Raw genomic sequence first — 18,068 nt, 5'->3', positions numbered from 1 at the left:
ATATTGGGAATCAATCTTGTAAATGATGCCAACTTAATCTAGTATTTCACTTCCCCTTCGTTTGTCCAGAATCTTTAGCGGTACTCTGGTACCAACCAATTAGGAACCGGTACCAAAAAATACCGGCTCTCGGTACACATCCCTACTACTGAGTGTCTGCATGCATAGCTTGTACCTGGGGAGTCTGCTGCACTCCATCGGGGGGTCTTCAGAAAGAGTACAGCTGAACTCGTATGGTCCGAGATTTTGGGTTCTAGAGCAAAACTGGGATTTCTCAAGGTTTTTTTTTCTTCTCCCCACCCAGATGTTCCTCAGGGAACAACCTTGATACCGTGTCGGTTTAAGGGCGGGCCTGTAGTGTAGCGGTTAAGGTTCGTGACTGGGACCCGCAAGGTTGGCGGTTTGATTCCCGTTGTAGCCACAATAAGATTCACACAGCTGTTGGGCCCTTGAGCAAGGCCCTTAACCCTGCATTGCTCCGGGGGGATTGTACTGCTACTTAGTCTAATCAACTGTAAATTGCTCTAGATGTGTGTCTGCAAAATGCCATTAATGTAATGAAAAAGAATAATGTTGTCAATCTATTGAGCGAACATTTCATTGCAAGTAAAATGTGATGCTTTATATAATGTCAAATTGCCACTGGAAGGTTATCTAGGTGAGGCAGCTGTACTGATTGTATTTTTGTTGCCTGTTTTAATTTGGTGGATTGAGCCATTTATTTCTTGTTAATGGAAATTCTTGTTTATTTTATAAGCTAGTTAAAACATAAGGGCTGATTTAGCATGAAACATCTGGCTGGAATACCGGCTTTTAAGTCCCCAACATCGGTAGTGTATCTTAATATAATTTAAATCTAACCGTGTACTGTAAAGCCTTTCGCTTACTGAATTTGATTGGTTGGTTGTGGCCACGTTTCTTCAGAGACTCTACGAACACACGTGGTAAGGCACTTCCCGAGGGTCATGGATGCTGCATTTCATGTCAGGCACACCAGCTGTTAATGAGAATGAGGCTTTCGCACAACACAAAAAAAGTACTTATGAAATTAGAAAACTATTCTAACTTGTTATTTTATTGTCGGTCTATCAGTTCAGGTGATTTTTTAAGAGGGGTAATGCTACAAAATATGGATCGCTGAGTCACTGGAAAAATGGTTTTATTCCAAATCAGCATTAAACGGGCACTCTTAGCTGTAAGCACTCACCGCTGTGCATAATATATTATTATATTGCCGTGTGTTTTTATGCAATATAATAGCCACATCTAGTCTAAACATTAAATAATACAACAAATATATTAGTATGTGTTTTATGGAATACGGTCACTAACCACTGCTAGTCCGATTGCATACACGTCATAGTCAGACGCCGCCTTTCCACGCATGCGCAGTGCCCCTCAGTTGCCACATTCCGCGCCTGAGCTCCATTCTGATGTATTCTTTCATTGCTGGCTGGTTATAGAAAGAAAAGGCGGATTATATTTGGTTTATTATCCCAAAGGCAGAATTCACACCACTGTTTCGCCCGGTGCGTTTGGGGAAAGGAAGCACGACGTCTCACCCACACGCAGACAGTGAGTTTTATTGTTTTATTGTTTGTGGAGTGGCTAGCTGGCTAGCAAGACAGTGCAGTGCATGTAAAAAAACGAAAGAAAAAAGATCCCAAGCATGAATTTGATTTCGCTACCAAGTAGGGGGATGGGATGTAGTTAGCTAGACCTAAGGAAAGCCTGCACGCCGTCAGCGGTTTTTCGATACTTATTAATGCAACACTTTGGTGTTTATGAAGTTTGAATGTTAACTTGAGAGCTAACCAAGTAAGGTCGCTAACAGTAAACCATGAACATGTCTGATCAGCTGCACAGGACCTGAGGATGCTATTTGTGACCATTAGCTTGGTAGCATTGTAGCATTTCCCTTTACCAGGCCTTGTGGATCCGTAATAATTTAAACTCGGGCAAGTGTCCCGGGTTTAAAGCGGGTCATTCTGCCAATCGAACTAAGTGCACTTCTTGTCCTTCATAATACAAAGTGAATGCATTGCTAATGGATGCAACACCCCGGTCTTATTGGTGTCATATGCTAGCTCGCTTGGGAGACTTTTGTTTTTGGCAGTAAGCTTGGTAGTTAACGTTACTTTCTGTAAACTGCCAGATCAGGCTGAGTGCGGTTACCGTGCATCAAACATGGGCTCGCTGTGCTGGCGACATTCTGTATCCCCTTGTGACATTCGCTAGTCTCAGGATGGCATTAATTCCCCCTTTGTGCGTATTTCCATACGTTTCTGTAAGAGCGGAACTGGTTTAGGGTGTCTCGTATAGGCAGGTATGGATCATGACGAGAACCGTGACGTGTCACCACGTATTTTAATTTAGGCGTTTTGTATTTGTATTTTAAAAACATGCTCTCATCGTTTTAGGTGCCATGTTATAGTTGGCCGAAGGAAAATGTGTTTTGCTGTTTTGGTGATATAACCTATCAGTTGGTATTTGTCTGGAAACCTCTCGCGTAAATATAGCGCAATGGTAAAAACTGATCATTTATGAACTTGGAATACTGTAACTTATACCCATACCCGTGCACATATGGAGAAAAATCTGTCACAACTGGTTTTTAACCTTAACATTTGGGCTGGGATGGTCATATTAGGACATTTTTGAGCTTTTTTGATAAAGATATCTTGGACTATGAAAATATGAACTCCTGCACACTAGAGTCCTCGGACATTGGATTTTTTTTCGGGCTTTGCTCGTTGCACTTGTCAGAGTTACAGCCAAACGCAGCAAGTCAGTGATGGGCAATTCCATGTGTATTTAAAGGGTAGAACATCACTAGGCATTTCATGCAGAGAGTGTGATGGGAGTTCTCGGCCGGAAGTGCTGTGGTTGGTTTGAGGTTTGTGTGCTAGATGAGCTCTGGACTCCATCTCCCAGTAGCATCTTTGCAAAGCTTTCTGTAACACTGCCTGATGACTGTCATGCTGCCTGACTGGGACTGTAATGCGGTGTGACTGGTACTGTGTCGCTTTTTACCGTTTGTCAGGTTGCTGTGTTTTTATTGTAGTCTGGCAGTTCTTTCGCGCTCCGCTTCACCATCTACGTAACCATGGCAACGGAGGAGAAGAAACCCGAAACGGAGGCTTCTAAAACGCAGTCTGCTTCATCTACCTCCGGCAGCCAGTCTAAGGTAGGGTCCCCAGTACCTGAGTGAGCCTGATTCAGCTTCAGTAATAACACTCCAGTACCTGAGTGAGCCTGTTTCAGGTTCAGTAATAACACTCCAGTACCTTAGTGAGCCTGTTCAGCTTCAGTATTAACACCTCAGTACCTTAGTGAGCCTGAAATGCAGTTTGTAATATGCTAGTCATTACTTTGCCACTGGAAGCTTCTTTTCCAGTCGAGGCGCATTTGATCAGTGATTCATGAAGAGGTGCACAAGGCCACAGACTCCATCTCCCTTCCCCAGCCTGCCCCAGGCATCGGACATCAGTAAAGCGATATTCATGCTCTGCCTCTGCCTCTGCCTGTCTCCTCGTGCAGTCTGCCCCAGCAAAGCCCAACTACACTCTGAAGTTCACGCTCGCCGGCCACACAAAGGCCGTGTCCTCTGTGAAGTTCAGCCCAAGCGGAGAGTGGCTGGCCAGCTCCTGTGAGTATCCTCTGCACTCCTGTGCTAATGGCTGCTTGTGCCGGGGTGGGTCGACACTAGCCTGAGCCTTCTGAAGCTGGTTTGGCTGCTTTCCTTCACCGCTCTCCACCAAAACAGTGTAGTCCAGGGGTGTCCAATCTTATCCTAAAATGGCCGGTGCAGGTGCAGACTTTTGTTATAGCGGCAGCAATAACATGGCTGATTGTACTTATTGAGGTCGGGCATCCTGTAGCCTAGTGGCTAAGGAGCTCGACTAGAACCTGGAAGGTTAGTGGTTCAAGCCACAGTGTCGCCACATTAAGATCCATGCAGCTGTTGGGCCCTTAAACCCACGTTCCTCCATGGGGGATTGGATAAAAGTCTGCTGAATGACTGTAATGTCTTGTTTGAAGACCATGATTTGTTCGTGAATGAGGTGTTCTAGTGTTTACCAATCGCATAGGCAATGCAAAATTAACTATGACATCACCAAGCTCTTTGAACAAGAGCTCCCCCACTGGCTAGGAGGGCTCCTACAGCTTGCCATGATAAAACAAAAACCTGCACCCACACCAGTCCTTTTTGCTTAAGATTGGACCCCCCTGGTGTTGTCCCTGCATCGGGGGACTGCATAGCAGACTCTAGGAGCCTTCTTTTACCCGTTTTACCACCCCTTAGAGCCCCCATAAAAGAACAGTTTGAAACATACTTTTCACAGGTTATCTGTGGGCAGAGGTTTTCACACAATCACACGCACTGTTCCATTCATCTCATCTTTTGTTTAATGATTTTGCATTAATCAAGAAGATTATTTTTAATTTCATATTTTGGCAGTAATTAGTCTTAAGACTTATGTGCAAATGTTAACATTATAAAATGGACTCTCACTAAGGTGAGAGTGTAGATGAGAGAAGCTGTGTTACGTGGTTGGAGGGGCCTGCCTTTGCAGTGAGCTCTTAGTCCATGAACTTTACCGCCTCGCTTACAGAGGAGTGAAAGGGGCGGCGTCCTCCGGGATAAACCTTATTTATTCCCGTCCTTCTCCCTAAACTGCCCGATCGGAAAGCGCTGTTTAACTTCCATAACGGAATCTAACAGAGGGGGGACCGCAGCTTGTAATCCTCAAGCACGGTTTTATGTGCATCTGAAGAGATGGTTCACTGGACAAACTCTAGCTGGCTTTGTTCAGAACACACGTCTTTACAAGCTCTGAGCAGAGGCTCAGGGCGGGAGGAAGTGGAGAATTAGGTTTGCTTGGTTTGCTGGGGAAAAGAAAACGTACTTTAACTAATGGAACACATTCTGTGATTATGCACGTTATTTGCAAGTCATGCAGTTTATTAATCTGTTCATAGATAATAGTAAAATAATAAGTGAGAGTATTTTTATTGGAGGTTTCACATCGTGTGTTATATTCTTAGAGGACAGATTAATGTCACTGCTAACACAGGATTCATGAAACATTATATTCCTCCATTTTGTAGTCTTTGTTTTCAGAGTGAAATATTGGGTGTTAAGTGAAGTGGCTGAATTGTGGTATTCTTACTTGAGAAATAAACACGACCTGTTTTCCCTCTCTCTTCCAGCTGCTGACAAACTGATAAAAATTTGGGGAGCATACGATGGGAAGTTTGAGAAAACGGTCTCCGGACACAAACTTGTGAGTTGAATTGAGGAATTGCTTTGTCCCGTTGACTTTCTAAAACTCCAGTTTCTTTTGTGATATGGGCAGACCTGGGTTGAAATAGTATTGTTGTAGATTAAAGGACTTCTCTGCCTTTGACCAGTGTATTGGGACAAATGAAATGATCCCAATAGTGTAAACCCCACCCTCTTCCTTGCAGGCTTAAATGCGCCAGACAAGATCAATAGAGCACAGAAAAGTACAAATGCTATGTTATTTATTATATTTTTAGTTGATTGCAATAAACCTTCCCCAGTGGTTTGGTTTTGTCCTTTTATCAGTTTTTCATTCTGGTATATTTTTTTTTCGTGGTGCCTGTGTCACATGGCTACTTTGGATTGGTCTGTGTCACCATGTGACATTTCTCAGCGAATCGTGTGTGAGGTGAGCTGTGTGCAGAGGTTATCTCCTTACCTTGACATGTCACTTCCCCAGGGCATCTCGGACGTAGCCTGGTCATCAGATTCCAACCTCCTCGTCTCCGCTTCCGACGACAAGACGCTGAAGATCTGGGACGTCAGCTCGGTGAGGGGGTAGGGGTACAACAAAGTAGTGGGGTGCCAAATCTGCTATGCCAATAATAATATGTCCCAGAGAGTTGAGCGTTAAACAAGCTGTTGTTATTGTGAAATTTCTTTAAACATCAATTCCATTTGTCTTCATTTATTGCAAACATAGTCTGCTGTTTACCAAGTACCAACTCCTTAGTACATTAGGACACTTAATTCTTGTCCCAGGCACATTATACATCTAAAAGGCGGCCTGTAGCCTAGTGGTTAAGGTAAATGACTGGGACACACAAGGTCGGTGGTTCTAATCCCGGTGTAGCCACAATAAGATCAAGATCTGTACAGCCGTTGGGCCCTTGAGCCCTTGAGCAAGGCCCTTAACCCTGCACTGCTCCAGGGGAGGATTGTCTCTTGCTTAGTCTAATCAACTGTACGTCGCTCTGGATAAGAGTGTCTGCCAAATGCCAATAATGTAATGTAAAAAAGCCAAACCGATTTTTTATAAAGCATTCTGCTTTAGCCTGTGGTTGCAGCATCTCCATGGTAACAGCTAGGTAAGAACAGTGGTTTAAAGTAACTGAATTACCATGGTAACTGCCGTGCAGTAGCCTTCATGAGCTAAATGTGTTGTTTGTGTCTTAGTCCAGCGACTTAAAGCAAAGGGCTAGTCCTAAAAACTGTGACATCCTTGTTTCACTTGTGTTTCTCTCTCCCTCTGTCCATCCTTTTGCAGGGAAAATGTCTGAAAACGTTGAAGGGCCACAGCAACTATGTGTTCTGCTGTAATTTCAACCCCCAGTCCAATCTGATTGTGTCTGGCTCGGTAAGTCTGCTTTGGTGCTGGGCTCATATTGGGTGGGGATACAGGCGGATATCGTACGGCTTGCCCAGAGAATGCCATTTATTTAATGAAATGGGATCCAAGTGCTTTTTTCATTTTTCATGCGGTTTCAATCCAAGATTCCCTAGAGCCACAAAAGAACGTCTTAAAATGAACATGGGGATTGAATACACAGGGACCTCTCTGCATTGTGTGTGAACATGTTTTATGAATATGGAGATTGAACACACAGGGACCTCTCGATTATGAATGTGTTTTATTTGGCTGATACGACTGGGCCTAGCAGGCAGGGAGAAATGAAATGGCTGATTTATGAGTTGCACTTCTGTTTATTTTCCAAATCCTCACCTCCTTTCTGGGAAATTGGGAGGGTTGAGGGTGTGTGTGCTGTGTGTAGGGGGGTATGGGTGTTGTGTATAGGTGAGGGGTGTGTTGTGACGTGCAGTGTCTCTGCAGTTTGACGAGAGCGTGCGGATATCGGGGTGTGTGCTGTGTGTAGGTGGGAGTGTGTTGGGGTGTGTTGTGACGTGCGGTGTCTCTGCAGTTTGACGAGAGCGTGCGGATATCGGGGTGTGTGATGTGTGTGCTGTGTGTAGGGGGGTATGGGGGTTGTGTATAGATGGGGGTTGTGTATAGGTGAGGGGTGTGTTGGGGTGTGTTGTGACGTGCGGTGTCTCTGCAGTTTGACGAGAGCGTGCGGATATCGGGGTGTGTGATGTGTGTGCTGTGTGTAGGGGGGTATGGGTGTTGTGTATAGGTGAGGGGTGTGTTGGGGTGTGTTGTGATGTGCGGTGTCTCTGCAGTTTGACGAGAGCGTGCGGATATTGGGGTGTGTGCTGTGTGTAGGTGGGTGTGTGTTGGGGTGTGTTGTGACGTGCGATGTCTCTGCAGTTTGACGAGTGCGTGCGGATATCGGGGTGTGTGATGTGTGTAGGTGGGAGTGTGTTGGGGTGTGTTGTGACGTGCAGTGTCTCTGCAGTTTGACGAGAGCGTGCGGATATCGGGGTGTGTGCTGTGTGTAGGTGGGAGTGTGTTGGGGTGTGTTGTGACGTGCAGTGTCTCTGCAGTTTGATGAGAGCGTGCGGATATCGGCGTGTGTGATGTGTGTGCTGTGTATAGGTGAGGGGTGTGTTGGGGTGTGTTGTGACGTGCGGTGTCTGCAGTTTGACGAGAGCGTGCGGATATCGGGGTGTGTGATGTGTGTGCTGTGTGTAGGTGAGGGGTGTGTTGGGGTGTGTTGTGACGTGCGGTGTCTCTGCAGTTTGACGAGAGCGTGCGGATATGGGATGTGAAAACGGGGAAGTGCCTGAAGACCCTGCCAGCCCACTCTGATCCAGTCTCAGCGGCAAGTACCCCCACACTCCCCTTACCACTTACCGTCTCTCTTCCTCTCCGCTCAGTCCCTCTCCCCCTCGCTGTCCTGATGTTGGCCGTGTCTGCGAGAGTGTGCGCGAGAGTGTGTGTGTGAGTCGGGCCCCATGGTAACGCCCTGCTTTCCTCCTGCCCCGTTCTCCAGGTCCATTTTAACAGAGACGGCTCTCTCATCGTGTCCAGCAGCTACGACGGTCTCTGGTGAGAGGCGCTTGCATCCTTTATTCACTCATTCCCACACCGTTAATACCACTTGTGTATGATACCACTCCACACAATGTCCCATCTGAATGCACGTCTGTGTACTGGTGGGTGGGGGGGGGGGCTGAGCGCTGAGCGGCTGAGCGGCTGAGCTGGGAAACTCAATCCCGTTTCTGTTTTACAGCCGAATCTGGGACACGGCGTCAGGGCAGTGTCTCAAAACGCTCATCGGTAAGAACAAATTATTTCCTCAGTTAGTTTTAAGTTTTATGTTTCAGTACATAATTCCGACCGAAAGAGCGTTGTACATAAAGGATAGTGTCGAGACTCAGATCCAAACAGGTTATTTATGATGGTGTTGCACAGCGCAGGCGGACATTGTAATTTTGACTTTTTTTTCACCCGAGTCAGTCTGGGAGTGTTGCCTGCCTGTTTTGTACAGTCAGGAATGTTCTGGAATATTCCGCAGGTCTTTTTTCTCTGTGGTCAGGCTGCGGGTTTCTTCCCACTGTTCAGACCTGGGTCAAATACGTAGTTGTTTTGTATTCAAATACGTTTTTGTGCTTGATTGATCTTGCCTGGTGCAGTTGAGCCAACCCAGAGGACTAGAAGGCGGGCTTTACACTTTTAGAGAGCATTTCATAGGTTCCAATACACTGGACAAGCTCAGTAAAGTGCAGAAAAGTATTCAAATCTAAAACTATTTGACTCAGGTCTGCTGCCTGTTCTGTACAGTCCAGTAAAAAAAAAAAACCCAAGCGGTCAGGAATGTTCTGGAGTATTGTGCTATTCCTTTTTATCGGTGTTAAGGCTGTGGGTTTACTCCCGCCGTTCTAGTTGTGGGTTTTATGCGGAGGGGATGGTTTGCTGGGTCTGCATTCTCTAAACGAACTGCTCTGTCTTTGTCAGATGATGACAACCCTCCCGTGTCCTTTGTGAAGTTCTCCCCCAACGGGAAGTACATCCTGGCTGCCACGCTGGACAAGTGAGTCCATGGCACGCCCTCCACTCCTGTTACACCCGCTGTCCGCCTCACCTGTAGGAGGGGTTTGGGGGGTGGAGGCACAGGGCTGGCGGGTGTATCGGTGCTGTGCTAAGTGGGAAGGTAGCCATGTTAAGTGTCCTCCAGCTACAGTGGGCTCAAGAATTATTGGCACCCCTCACCAGCAATGCACAAACAAGGCTAAAAAAAAACAAGAATAATATAATTATAGAGAAAGGTAATACACCAACATGTGCCAAATACTGTACTTTATTAATGACTCAGTGGAAACAACCAAAATCATAACAATCATTTAATAAAAAATACAAAATCAAGGTTTCAGAATTATTGGCACCCTTCACCTAGTACTTAGTGCAACCACCTCTGGCAAGGATAACAGCATGGAGTCTCTTCCTGTAATTTTTGACAAGATTAAGGAACACATTTGGAGGGATTTTGGACCATTCCTCTTTGCATATCCTTTCAAGATCCTTCATGTTCTTGGCTTTGTGCTTACCAACTGACGTCTTCAACTCAGCCTACAGGTTTTCGATTGGATTGAGGTCTGGTGACTGAGATGGCCATTGCAGAACGTTGATTTTGTTGTCACGGAACCATTTCTGTGTGGATCTTGAGGTGTGTTTTGGGTCATTGTCTTGTTGGAAAGTCCACCTACGACCAAGTCCCAGACTTCTGGCAGAGGGAACTAGATTTTCAAAATTGCCTGATACTTGCTGGAATTCATTATGCCATCAATCCTAACCAGTGCCCCTGGACCTCTGGAATTAAAACAGCCCCAGAACATGACTGACCCACCACCATATTTCACTGTGGGTATGAGGTGCTTCTTCTTGTATGCATCTCTGTTCCTACGCCAAACATACCGATGCTGTATCTGACCAAAACGTTCAATTTTGGTCTCATCTGACCAGAGAACCTTGTTCCAGTCATAATGTAAATGACGTTTGGCAAACTCCAAGCGCTTTCTTCTGTGTATTGTCAAACTCCAAGGGCTTTCTTCAGTGTCTTGTGGTCAGAAAAGGCTTTCTTCTGGCAACCCTTCCAATGAGGCTGTGGTTATGGAGGTGGCGTCTGATGGTGCTTTTTGAAACCTGGTGACCCCAAGATGCCACCAAGGCCTGCAATTCTTTCACTGTGATCCTAGGGGATTTTGTTGCTTCTCTTACCATTCTCCTCAGTATCCTGGGGGGCAAGATGCAGTTGCGTCCTCTACCCATGAGATTTTCAACAGTTCCATAACTTTTTTTATAATTGCTCTGACAGTGCTCAGTGGTATATTTTTCTTCATGGTGTTGGATGACAAAGGGATATTGCATGTGTGTTACCTAATTTCTATACCCTAGTGAAACAGGAAGTGATGTAATCACTCAATACAGTTCCTTAACACATAGATAAACTTAAATAAGTGGAATTTAATACCTTTAATTTAATTTAATTTAATTTTGGTAGGTGTTATTTACAATAATCTTTAAGGGTGCCAATAATTGTGAAACATTGATTTGGAGGAAATTGATTTTTAATTAAGTCAGTAAATGATTTTTGTTGGTTCCATTGAAACATTAATATAGCACATATTTATCACATGTTGGTATTTCGAGTTTGTCTATAAATATATTGTTTAGAATTTGTTTGAGTATTGTTTGTTCATTTTCTGTCAGGGGTGCCAATAATGTTTGAGCCCACTGTACATCTGTACACTTGGATTGAGGTGATGACTCCATGAAAAATGTTCAAAATGGTAAATGGTTGGCATTTATATAGCGCCTTTGTCCAAAGCGCTGTACAATTGACATATTGTACCACCACACACATTGTACATGTGGTGATGTTTCAGAGTCTTGCATTTAAACCACCAGCATGTACCACCATTTTTTAGTGTTTGGGATATCCAACGATTTTGAAGAGAAATACTCGTACATCATCCAGAAAACTGTTCTCTTACTGAAAACGTGAACACATTCGTACAGAGTTCAGGCCGTGTTGGTGTGAGCCCTGGGTATAAAATGTCTGCCGGCTAACGCTTGTGCTGTGCTTTCTCCGCAGCACGTTGAAGCTTTGGGACTACAGCAAAGGAAAGGTCAGGGTTCTGAGCGTTTTTAAACATTTATATAATCACCTTATCGCATATTAACGATGGCATTTTTATGCAATGTATATTTATGTTCAGTATGGAGGTAGACTGGATAATTTATTGAAGTAAACCCAGATTATTCCACCTGTCCAGTGGGAAACATGTCCGTGTTTATATTTCTCCTCCTGAATCTGCGTTGCTCATTGTGACGTGTGTGTTTCTCTTTCTAGTGCTTGAAAACATATACTGGCCACAAAAACGAGAAGTACTGCGTATTTGCAAATTTCTCTGTCACCGGTGGAAAGGTGTGTGGGTTATACTTTGTTCTTTTGCAATAATAATGATATTAATGATAATGTTATATCTGTGTAATGCATCAATAGATTTCATTAGTATAGCATGTAGTGGCTTGGCCACTTCTGTTGAGACCGAATATCTGCTGGTTGGCGGTTGCCCTTAAGTGGCCCAGTGTAAACTGCAGTGTGTTTTGTAAAATATGTTGTGTGTGTGTCCATCTTCCCTGCTCGTAGTGGATCGTTTCTGGTTCGGAGGACAACATGGTGTACATCTGGAACCTTCAGACCAAGGAGATCGTACAGAAACTACAGGGTCACACCGGTGAGGGAGGGGAAGGGTTAGACACCTGTGGGCTATCCGGAGAGTGACTGATATTCTGTAGAGAAGTGCACCTGTACCACTGAGAACTGTGCTTAATCAGACTCAACAGTTTAAAGTTAAATATTTTTTTGCAATGTTTGTGTCCCCCATTGCCAGGATGATGTTGTGATAGTTTTCTCAAATCTAAATATGAAATTGTAGATAGTTGTATTCTTTGTGCAAGTTTGATTAGTTGGGATGGCCAGAGGTGTGGCATTTGGATGAAGGCTCTAAACAAATGTCCCTCTGTCCTCCTGTGTCTGTCCGCCTCCGTAGATGTTGTGATCTCCACGGCCTGTCACCCCACAGAGAACATCATCGCCTCAGCGGCGCTAGAAAACGACAAAACCATCAAACTATGGAAGAGCGACTGCTAAGCCCTGCAGATCTGAGTCATTTAATTTTTTCATTTTTATTATTTTTCCTCTTTTCATTTGGAAATGGACTTAACCATAAAGATCACGCTCAGCCCACAACCCACGCCCCCACCTTGTGTACACGGATAGGACCAGACCAAAGGAACAGCTAGAACATCAGGTCCAAGCCCAGAACGTGGTGCCCACCCTCCCACAACCCCTGCGAAATTCCTCCCCCACACAGGGCGCTCCGAGTCTCCCGAAACTCACCCAAGTCAAACTGTGTGACTCTTTGTTTACTGATAATGATGAGAGATGCTAGCTGCAGACAGTGGACATGGAGATGCTTCATCCTCCTGTATAGTTAAAGCATAATTATAAACAAATTATACTTAAAGTATAAAATGGCCTTCTGGTCATCTGGGTTGGCTCATTTGCACCAGCAAGTTCATTCGAGCACAGAAAAGTATTTTAATCTAAAACATTTAGGTGTCTCACCCTCTGCTCCTCTGTCTGTTCCAGGAGTGTGACGGTAGCACAGGCAGCTCCAGAATGGAAAACTGATTCTAAAAACACCAAACTAGTAGTGAAATGAGTTTTTGTTTGGCACCACATGGCTACGGTGCTGGTGTGAAACGAAAACATGGACTATCATGTTGCATGGACCTGCATTGTCTTTCCCTTCAAGGGGAAGCCTTTCCCAGGATGCAATGTGTTGGATGGATTGTGTCTGGAAGTCTACCAGCATAAAGTATATTGGATTGTAGTGGAAAACAGGACTTTTCCCTCAGAAGGAAATCTCTCTCCCATAACAAAACGCATCGTCTTTAGAATGTAGTGAGTGTGGTGGTGGTGAGTTATTTAGAGAGAGAAAAAAGTATTATAAGGAGCCTCAGGAAAGTGAGGCATCGCACGTACTAAGCATGACCAAACAAGAACGTCCCTTGTGAGATTAAGAAATGCTTAGTTTGTCCAACCAAACGCCTTCCCAAGGTTTCAGTTGGAGAACCGCTAGCTGCCTGTCGAATGCCTTTAGCGAGCGTGTCAGTGCATCGGTCTCGGCTGGAAACGCTGCTTATTCAACAGAAGGATGTAAAGAGCAGTGCTGTCCTCGCTGACTGTGCATTAGCATTTGCGCTAGCACTGTTTTGCATTGAGAATCCACAAATATGTCTTGATCTGTTCACAATATGGCTGAGAGTGTAGCATTTCTTTGTGACGCAGTGTTATGAGGACGTTTTTCATTTGTGCGTTTCTAGGGCTGAACTGTCGCCGATTAAATTGTCATTTTAGTAGTGGCGTGATGGCGACTCCTGTGGATTGCGGAGGGGTTTTTCTTCATTAACGGTTTGTTTGTGTGCGGAGGATGTGTGCTCTTAAGCTATAATCTTTTCCTCGCGCCTCAAAGCCACTTTGCTTTTAGCTACGGTTGTGTTTCGAATGTCTTTAAAAAAACTGCTCCGTTCTGGCACTTGGATGTCGGCTGTGCGTGTAGCGTTTACGGATACAGCATATTTCAAATAATTTTGTAATTGGTGCAGACCTTCTGAGATTGTGGATTCCTGCGAGTCGGACGGTAGTTGGCGATGCTTGCCTGCAGTTTGGAAATAATAACACGTTTGCCGGTTACTGAAAATTCCTCCCTGTATTTTGGACCTCTTTGCCTCGAAAGGACAGGTAGAAAAAGCATAAGCGTGCGGCCCTGTGGTCTGTTATTATCTTGGCGTTATTTCTCAGCTGTCATCTGTGATGGCACACCTTTCCTCCACAACACTGGACATTTAAATGTCACTCAAAGTCAGCAGATAAGTGTACAAGCACGTAGCCAATGAGCGCATCACTGCATCCTCCCAACCAGTGTGACCAGCTGTTAAAATGCCCTTTAAAGAACAACTCGTATCAGCATCTGAAATGTCTTGCCTGTAATTCATACGTCTGGTGCTAGTTCCTGGCAAACTTTCTATAACGAAATCCAGTGCCACCTCATCTTTAATGGTCATTTGAGGCAACTACCAGGTAACTACCAACCTTACCCTGCGCTGCTTTTTACTTGCGTTTGGAACAATGCTACCAAAAACTAGGGCGCTGTGGGCCCGTGAATAGTACTGTGTATACAGTAATGCTGTATTACTGGCCATCGTGCGGGGAATTACCCTTCTCCCGCGGGGATGTAATGAGGTGACCGATGGGAGTGGTTTCTTGAACCTTGTCAGTTAAGCAGCGGTTTGCCGTCAATCACTGCCAGGTAGGAGCCAATCCAAAGACTGCCGAGTCGTTGAAAGCACGCAAGAGCTCCACTCTTCTGATTTATTTCCGAAATGTTTCCCCCCGCCCACTTAACTGGCAGTTGGCCCGAAGTCCCTGCTGATTGGAAGGAGTCATGCAGGTGAAGCGTGTGCACACAGACCCCTGTAGGCCAGACTGAATTACACACTACAGGCCTAGTAGCCATCAACACGAGACCTAGTGCTGGTCAGAGACCAGACATGTATGCTTTTACATTTTTTATTTTGAATCCCCCCCCCCTTATTTTTATTTTTTTGGACTCATTATGGTTCTAATCCAATTCCCTGCCCAAACCAGCGGCTTCCCGCTAGCAGGTAGTCAGAGAGCACGGAAAACCCCGAGGGACTTGCACGACTAGCACGCATAGCTAGCCAGTCGCCACTTTGCAGCTGAACTGAGCAGCTTCAAAAATAAAAAAATAAGAACGCCAACCGAGAAAAGCAGCCACTGATCCGCCAGGGTGGTGAACTAGAGGTAATGGAAATCGCTTTGGCCGTCAGGCATAACCACAACGCACAAGATCGTTTCTAACGAATCGTTACAACTACATGTGGACAGACATTCCATTTTGTTAAAAATAGCTTACCGGACGCGTAAGTTAGTCTGACAATATTCCGCTTCACCGTGGCGTTTTTACAGATATCACTGTTTGATGTTTCTTGTCAGTTCCTGATTAAACGCCTTGTGTTTCGTAGGTAGAGTACATTTAAAATGTCAGTTTGAGATTGCCGTTTGTATTTTTGTTCTGGTGCAACCTTCAGACAGAAAAAAACCCCAGCGTCACACGAGAATAATAAATTAATTTCGTTGGGACGCATCATGCCTGTAAAACAGACTTATTTGTGTATAGAATAAATCGCATTACTGCATCTTTTTTTCCACTGTGTCAACACAACAGTGCCTGAACTGGTTCCTGTAAAAGCGTGTGGTGCTATAGGTGTGCTTCAGCAGCAGATAAATGTAGTTTGTTTATTTTAATTGTAATTTTCTGAAGTTGCATGTACTAGCACTGCTCACAGTTTCCGTCAGTCAAGCACCACAAACGTAAACCAGTTGGAATGAGGTCCTTTTGCTGCACAGCTGTGGGCCCAGACTTATGATTGGCTGTTTCAGTGTCAGGTCGATTAGCCCAATCACACGAGCCAGTAAGATAATGTAACATGTTTCCTGTTAACATTAAATGATTGCATAATTCAACCAGAGTTCACCGTCTTGTATTCCGCAGAAAGATTATCTACATGTCAGTTAATTGCAACAGGCTGTGCATGTCAATAGGCAAATAATGCAACTAAAATGTCATGGTTGACATCGCATTACTGTTCATTAAAGGAATAGTAACGTCCTCACTCCCTCGAAGTCAATCAATCACGGGCTCTTAAGTCGACTCATCACATTTGAGTTTCTGCCTGATTTAGGCATTTTAGGTTGAATCGATTGGTTAGTTGAAGTTGACCCATCACAGACATTATCCAGTGACCAAATACATTTTTCAGTCCTTCGATTGAAATGAACTTTTTATGAACCATGTAAATATGCATAAACACCTGCTTATGTATCAGAATACAAGCAATATTAGAGCCTTTTCTTGAGTGTTATGAATCCGTATCTTTTAGCCAGCGCTACGCCATACAGACATTTTTCGAGAACTTGGAGACCGATGAAGTATTTAATTTGACTCGAACATTCTGGTTTTGAAAGGAACTCCAGCACATATCTGTGTTGATTAAGGGCTGCATGAATCTTACTCGTATCAGCATTAACTGCTCTGGATTTTGTGAACATGCATTTTGACAGTTATAACCTGTGATTCAATAAAAATGATTTTTTTTTTAAATTTCCTGTACCAGTGTGCTCATCTTTGGTTCCCTTTTTATGCAGTTGTCTGTGAGATTGTTGCTCTGTGTCAGTTAGTCTGTATGCCAGCGCTACTCAACTACACGTCCTGCGGGCCGCAGTGTCTGCAGGCATTTGTTCCTACCCTGTGCTCGATCACCTGATTTCACTAATTATTTTACGTGCCTGGTTCAGATGCTAATTAGTGAAATCAGGTGAATAACTTTTTTTTTTTTTTTAAAGATACTGCTCAACATTTCCTCTTTAGACACAGCTATAAGATTCAAGCAGCCGTACACCACTCACTCACGACTGCTGTCTGTCCTGGCTCCACAGTGGTGGAATGACCTCCCGGTGGATGTCAGAACGGCAGAGTCTCTGACCTCTTTCAAAGACTTCTCCTCGGGCTGCACCTTTCACTCCCTACCTCACCACCCACATAGCCTTGTATATGCCATAGACTATAATGGCACTTCTATAGCTACATATAAATATTGTTGTGTTTTGTATTAGCTATTGTATTGCAGTACTAGCTGCCAACCGTGGTATGCTAGTTTGTTAGTTGATGTATTCTTCAAGGGTTCCGATTGTATCTGTATGGTCACACTAGGACTCGGAACCGTACTGTCCTCCCGGGTGCTCTTCACACTTGTTCCTGTGTTTGATCTGCACTCCATTGTACGTTGCTCTGGATAAGAGCGTCTGCTAAATGCCTGTAATGCAATGTAACACCAGGTTTGTCCACTGTTCAGTGACATGTACCCAATAATAATAATCCAGTGTTGTGACTCAGCACTTGTAATTGGCTCCTTTAATAAATCAACTCACCTCACCTGGTTTCTTGGGTCTAGATTGGTTGCTGATATTAAGGCGAAAACAAAAACCAGCACACCCAGCGGCTCTCCAGGACCACTGCTCTAATCTAATGTATAGGCTAAACTAAGAGAACTACCAATTAAAGCCTCCATTTTCAGGTAGCCTACTCACCAAAGACAAAAACTAAAGACTCATTTAAAGCTTATTGGTTTAAAGACAAGAGGTATACCTTGAAGAATTAAATAGCTGCATTGAGGACAAGGGCTACAATGAATAATTTCTTCAGAAAATATTCAAGATTATTGCCTTCATTAGTGAAATGGTGTTGAGTGCTGAACAGTCATACAGGAGCACACAGGTGTAAGCTTACACACTAATTAGAACAGTGGTACTCACTCCTGGTCCTGGAGAGCCGCAGTGTGCTGGCTTTCGTTGTTACTCAGCACTTAATTGATCAATTAAAGCAGTTCCTTACACCGTTAACTCGCCTCGCCTGGTTTCTTGGGTCTGAATCGGTTGCTGATATTAAGATGAAAACACAAACCTGCACACTGTGCAGCTCTCCAGGACCAGGAGTGAGGAACTGCTTATCACAGCCTCTTCATTCAGGTAGGGTGTTAAGGAGTCTTTAACACAGGGCAGCAAATCCAGTTAAAAAATTTTAAACATGGGGTGCACAACAAGGGCTGATCCGTTTCAGGATTTTGTGCCAACTTCTTGTCTTAATAATTGAATTGACTCAATTATACCTTATCTGATGTGTTCGAATACCAGCTGCAGACTGCAAGTGCATCCTAATGATTTTACTCTGC

The 18,068-nt window shown here is 44.4% G+C and overlaps 1 protein-coding gene across 2 annotated transcripts; it reads left to right on the top strand.

Annotated features, from left to right (window-relative positions):
• The first annotated feature begins 1,422 nt into the window (after nucleotides 1-1,422).
• LOC133142526 (WD repeat-containing protein 5) lies at nucleotides 1,423-16,441 on the top strand. 2 transcript variants are annotated; one of them, XM_061263795.1, is made up of 14 exons: nucleotides 1,423-1,575; nucleotides 3,065-3,187; nucleotides 3,541-3,649; nucleotides 5,215-5,288; nucleotides 5,748-5,837; nucleotides 6,555-6,644; nucleotides 7,924-8,007; nucleotides 8,179-8,234; nucleotides 8,419-8,465; nucleotides 9,144-9,219; nucleotides 11,281-11,314; nucleotides 11,539-11,613; nucleotides 11,839-11,926; nucleotides 12,242-16,441. In XM_061263795.1, the coding sequence occupies exons 2-14, from the start codon at nucleotides 3,107-3,109 to the stop codon at nucleotides 12,340-12,342; spliced, it is 1,005 nt and encodes a 334-aa protein (XP_061119779.1). In that variant the 5' UTR covers nucleotides 1,423-1,575; nucleotides 3,065-3,106; the 3' UTR covers nucleotides 12,343-16,441. The 2 variants fall into 2 exon arrangements, with proteins under 2 accessions (XP_061119779.1, XP_061119780.1); XM_061263796.1 differs by having other exon boundaries at nucleotides 3,044-3,187.
• The last annotated feature ends 1,627 nt before the right edge of the window (nucleotides 16,442-18,068 follow it).

The sequence above is a fragment of the Conger conger genome, chromosome 12 (genome assembly GCF_963514075.1).
Source record: "Conger conger chromosome 12, fConCon1.1, whole genome shotgun sequence".
In the NCBI taxonomy this organism is placed as follows: domain Eukaryota; kingdom Metazoa; phylum Chordata; class Actinopteri; order Anguilliformes; family Congridae; genus Conger; species Conger conger.
This window is presented reverse-complemented; position numbering and strand designations above follow the sequence as displayed.

What these genes read in the sequence shown, in the direction of transcription:
- LOC133142526 (XM_061263795.1), top strand. Translation starts at nt 3,107, where the DNA reads ATGGCAACGGAGGAGAAGAAACCCGAAACGGAGGCTTCTAAAACGCAG. An exon ending in AGATCTGGGACGTCAGCTCG is followed by an intron (nt 5,838 to 6,554) that starts GTGAGGGGGTAG and finishes ATCCTTTTGCAG; the next exon opens with GGAAAATGTCTGAAAACGTT. An exon ending in GAAACTACAGGGTCACACCG is followed by an intron (nt 11,927 to 12,241) that starts GTGAGGGAGGGG and finishes CCGCCTCCGTAG; the next exon opens with ATGTTGTGATCTCCACGGCC.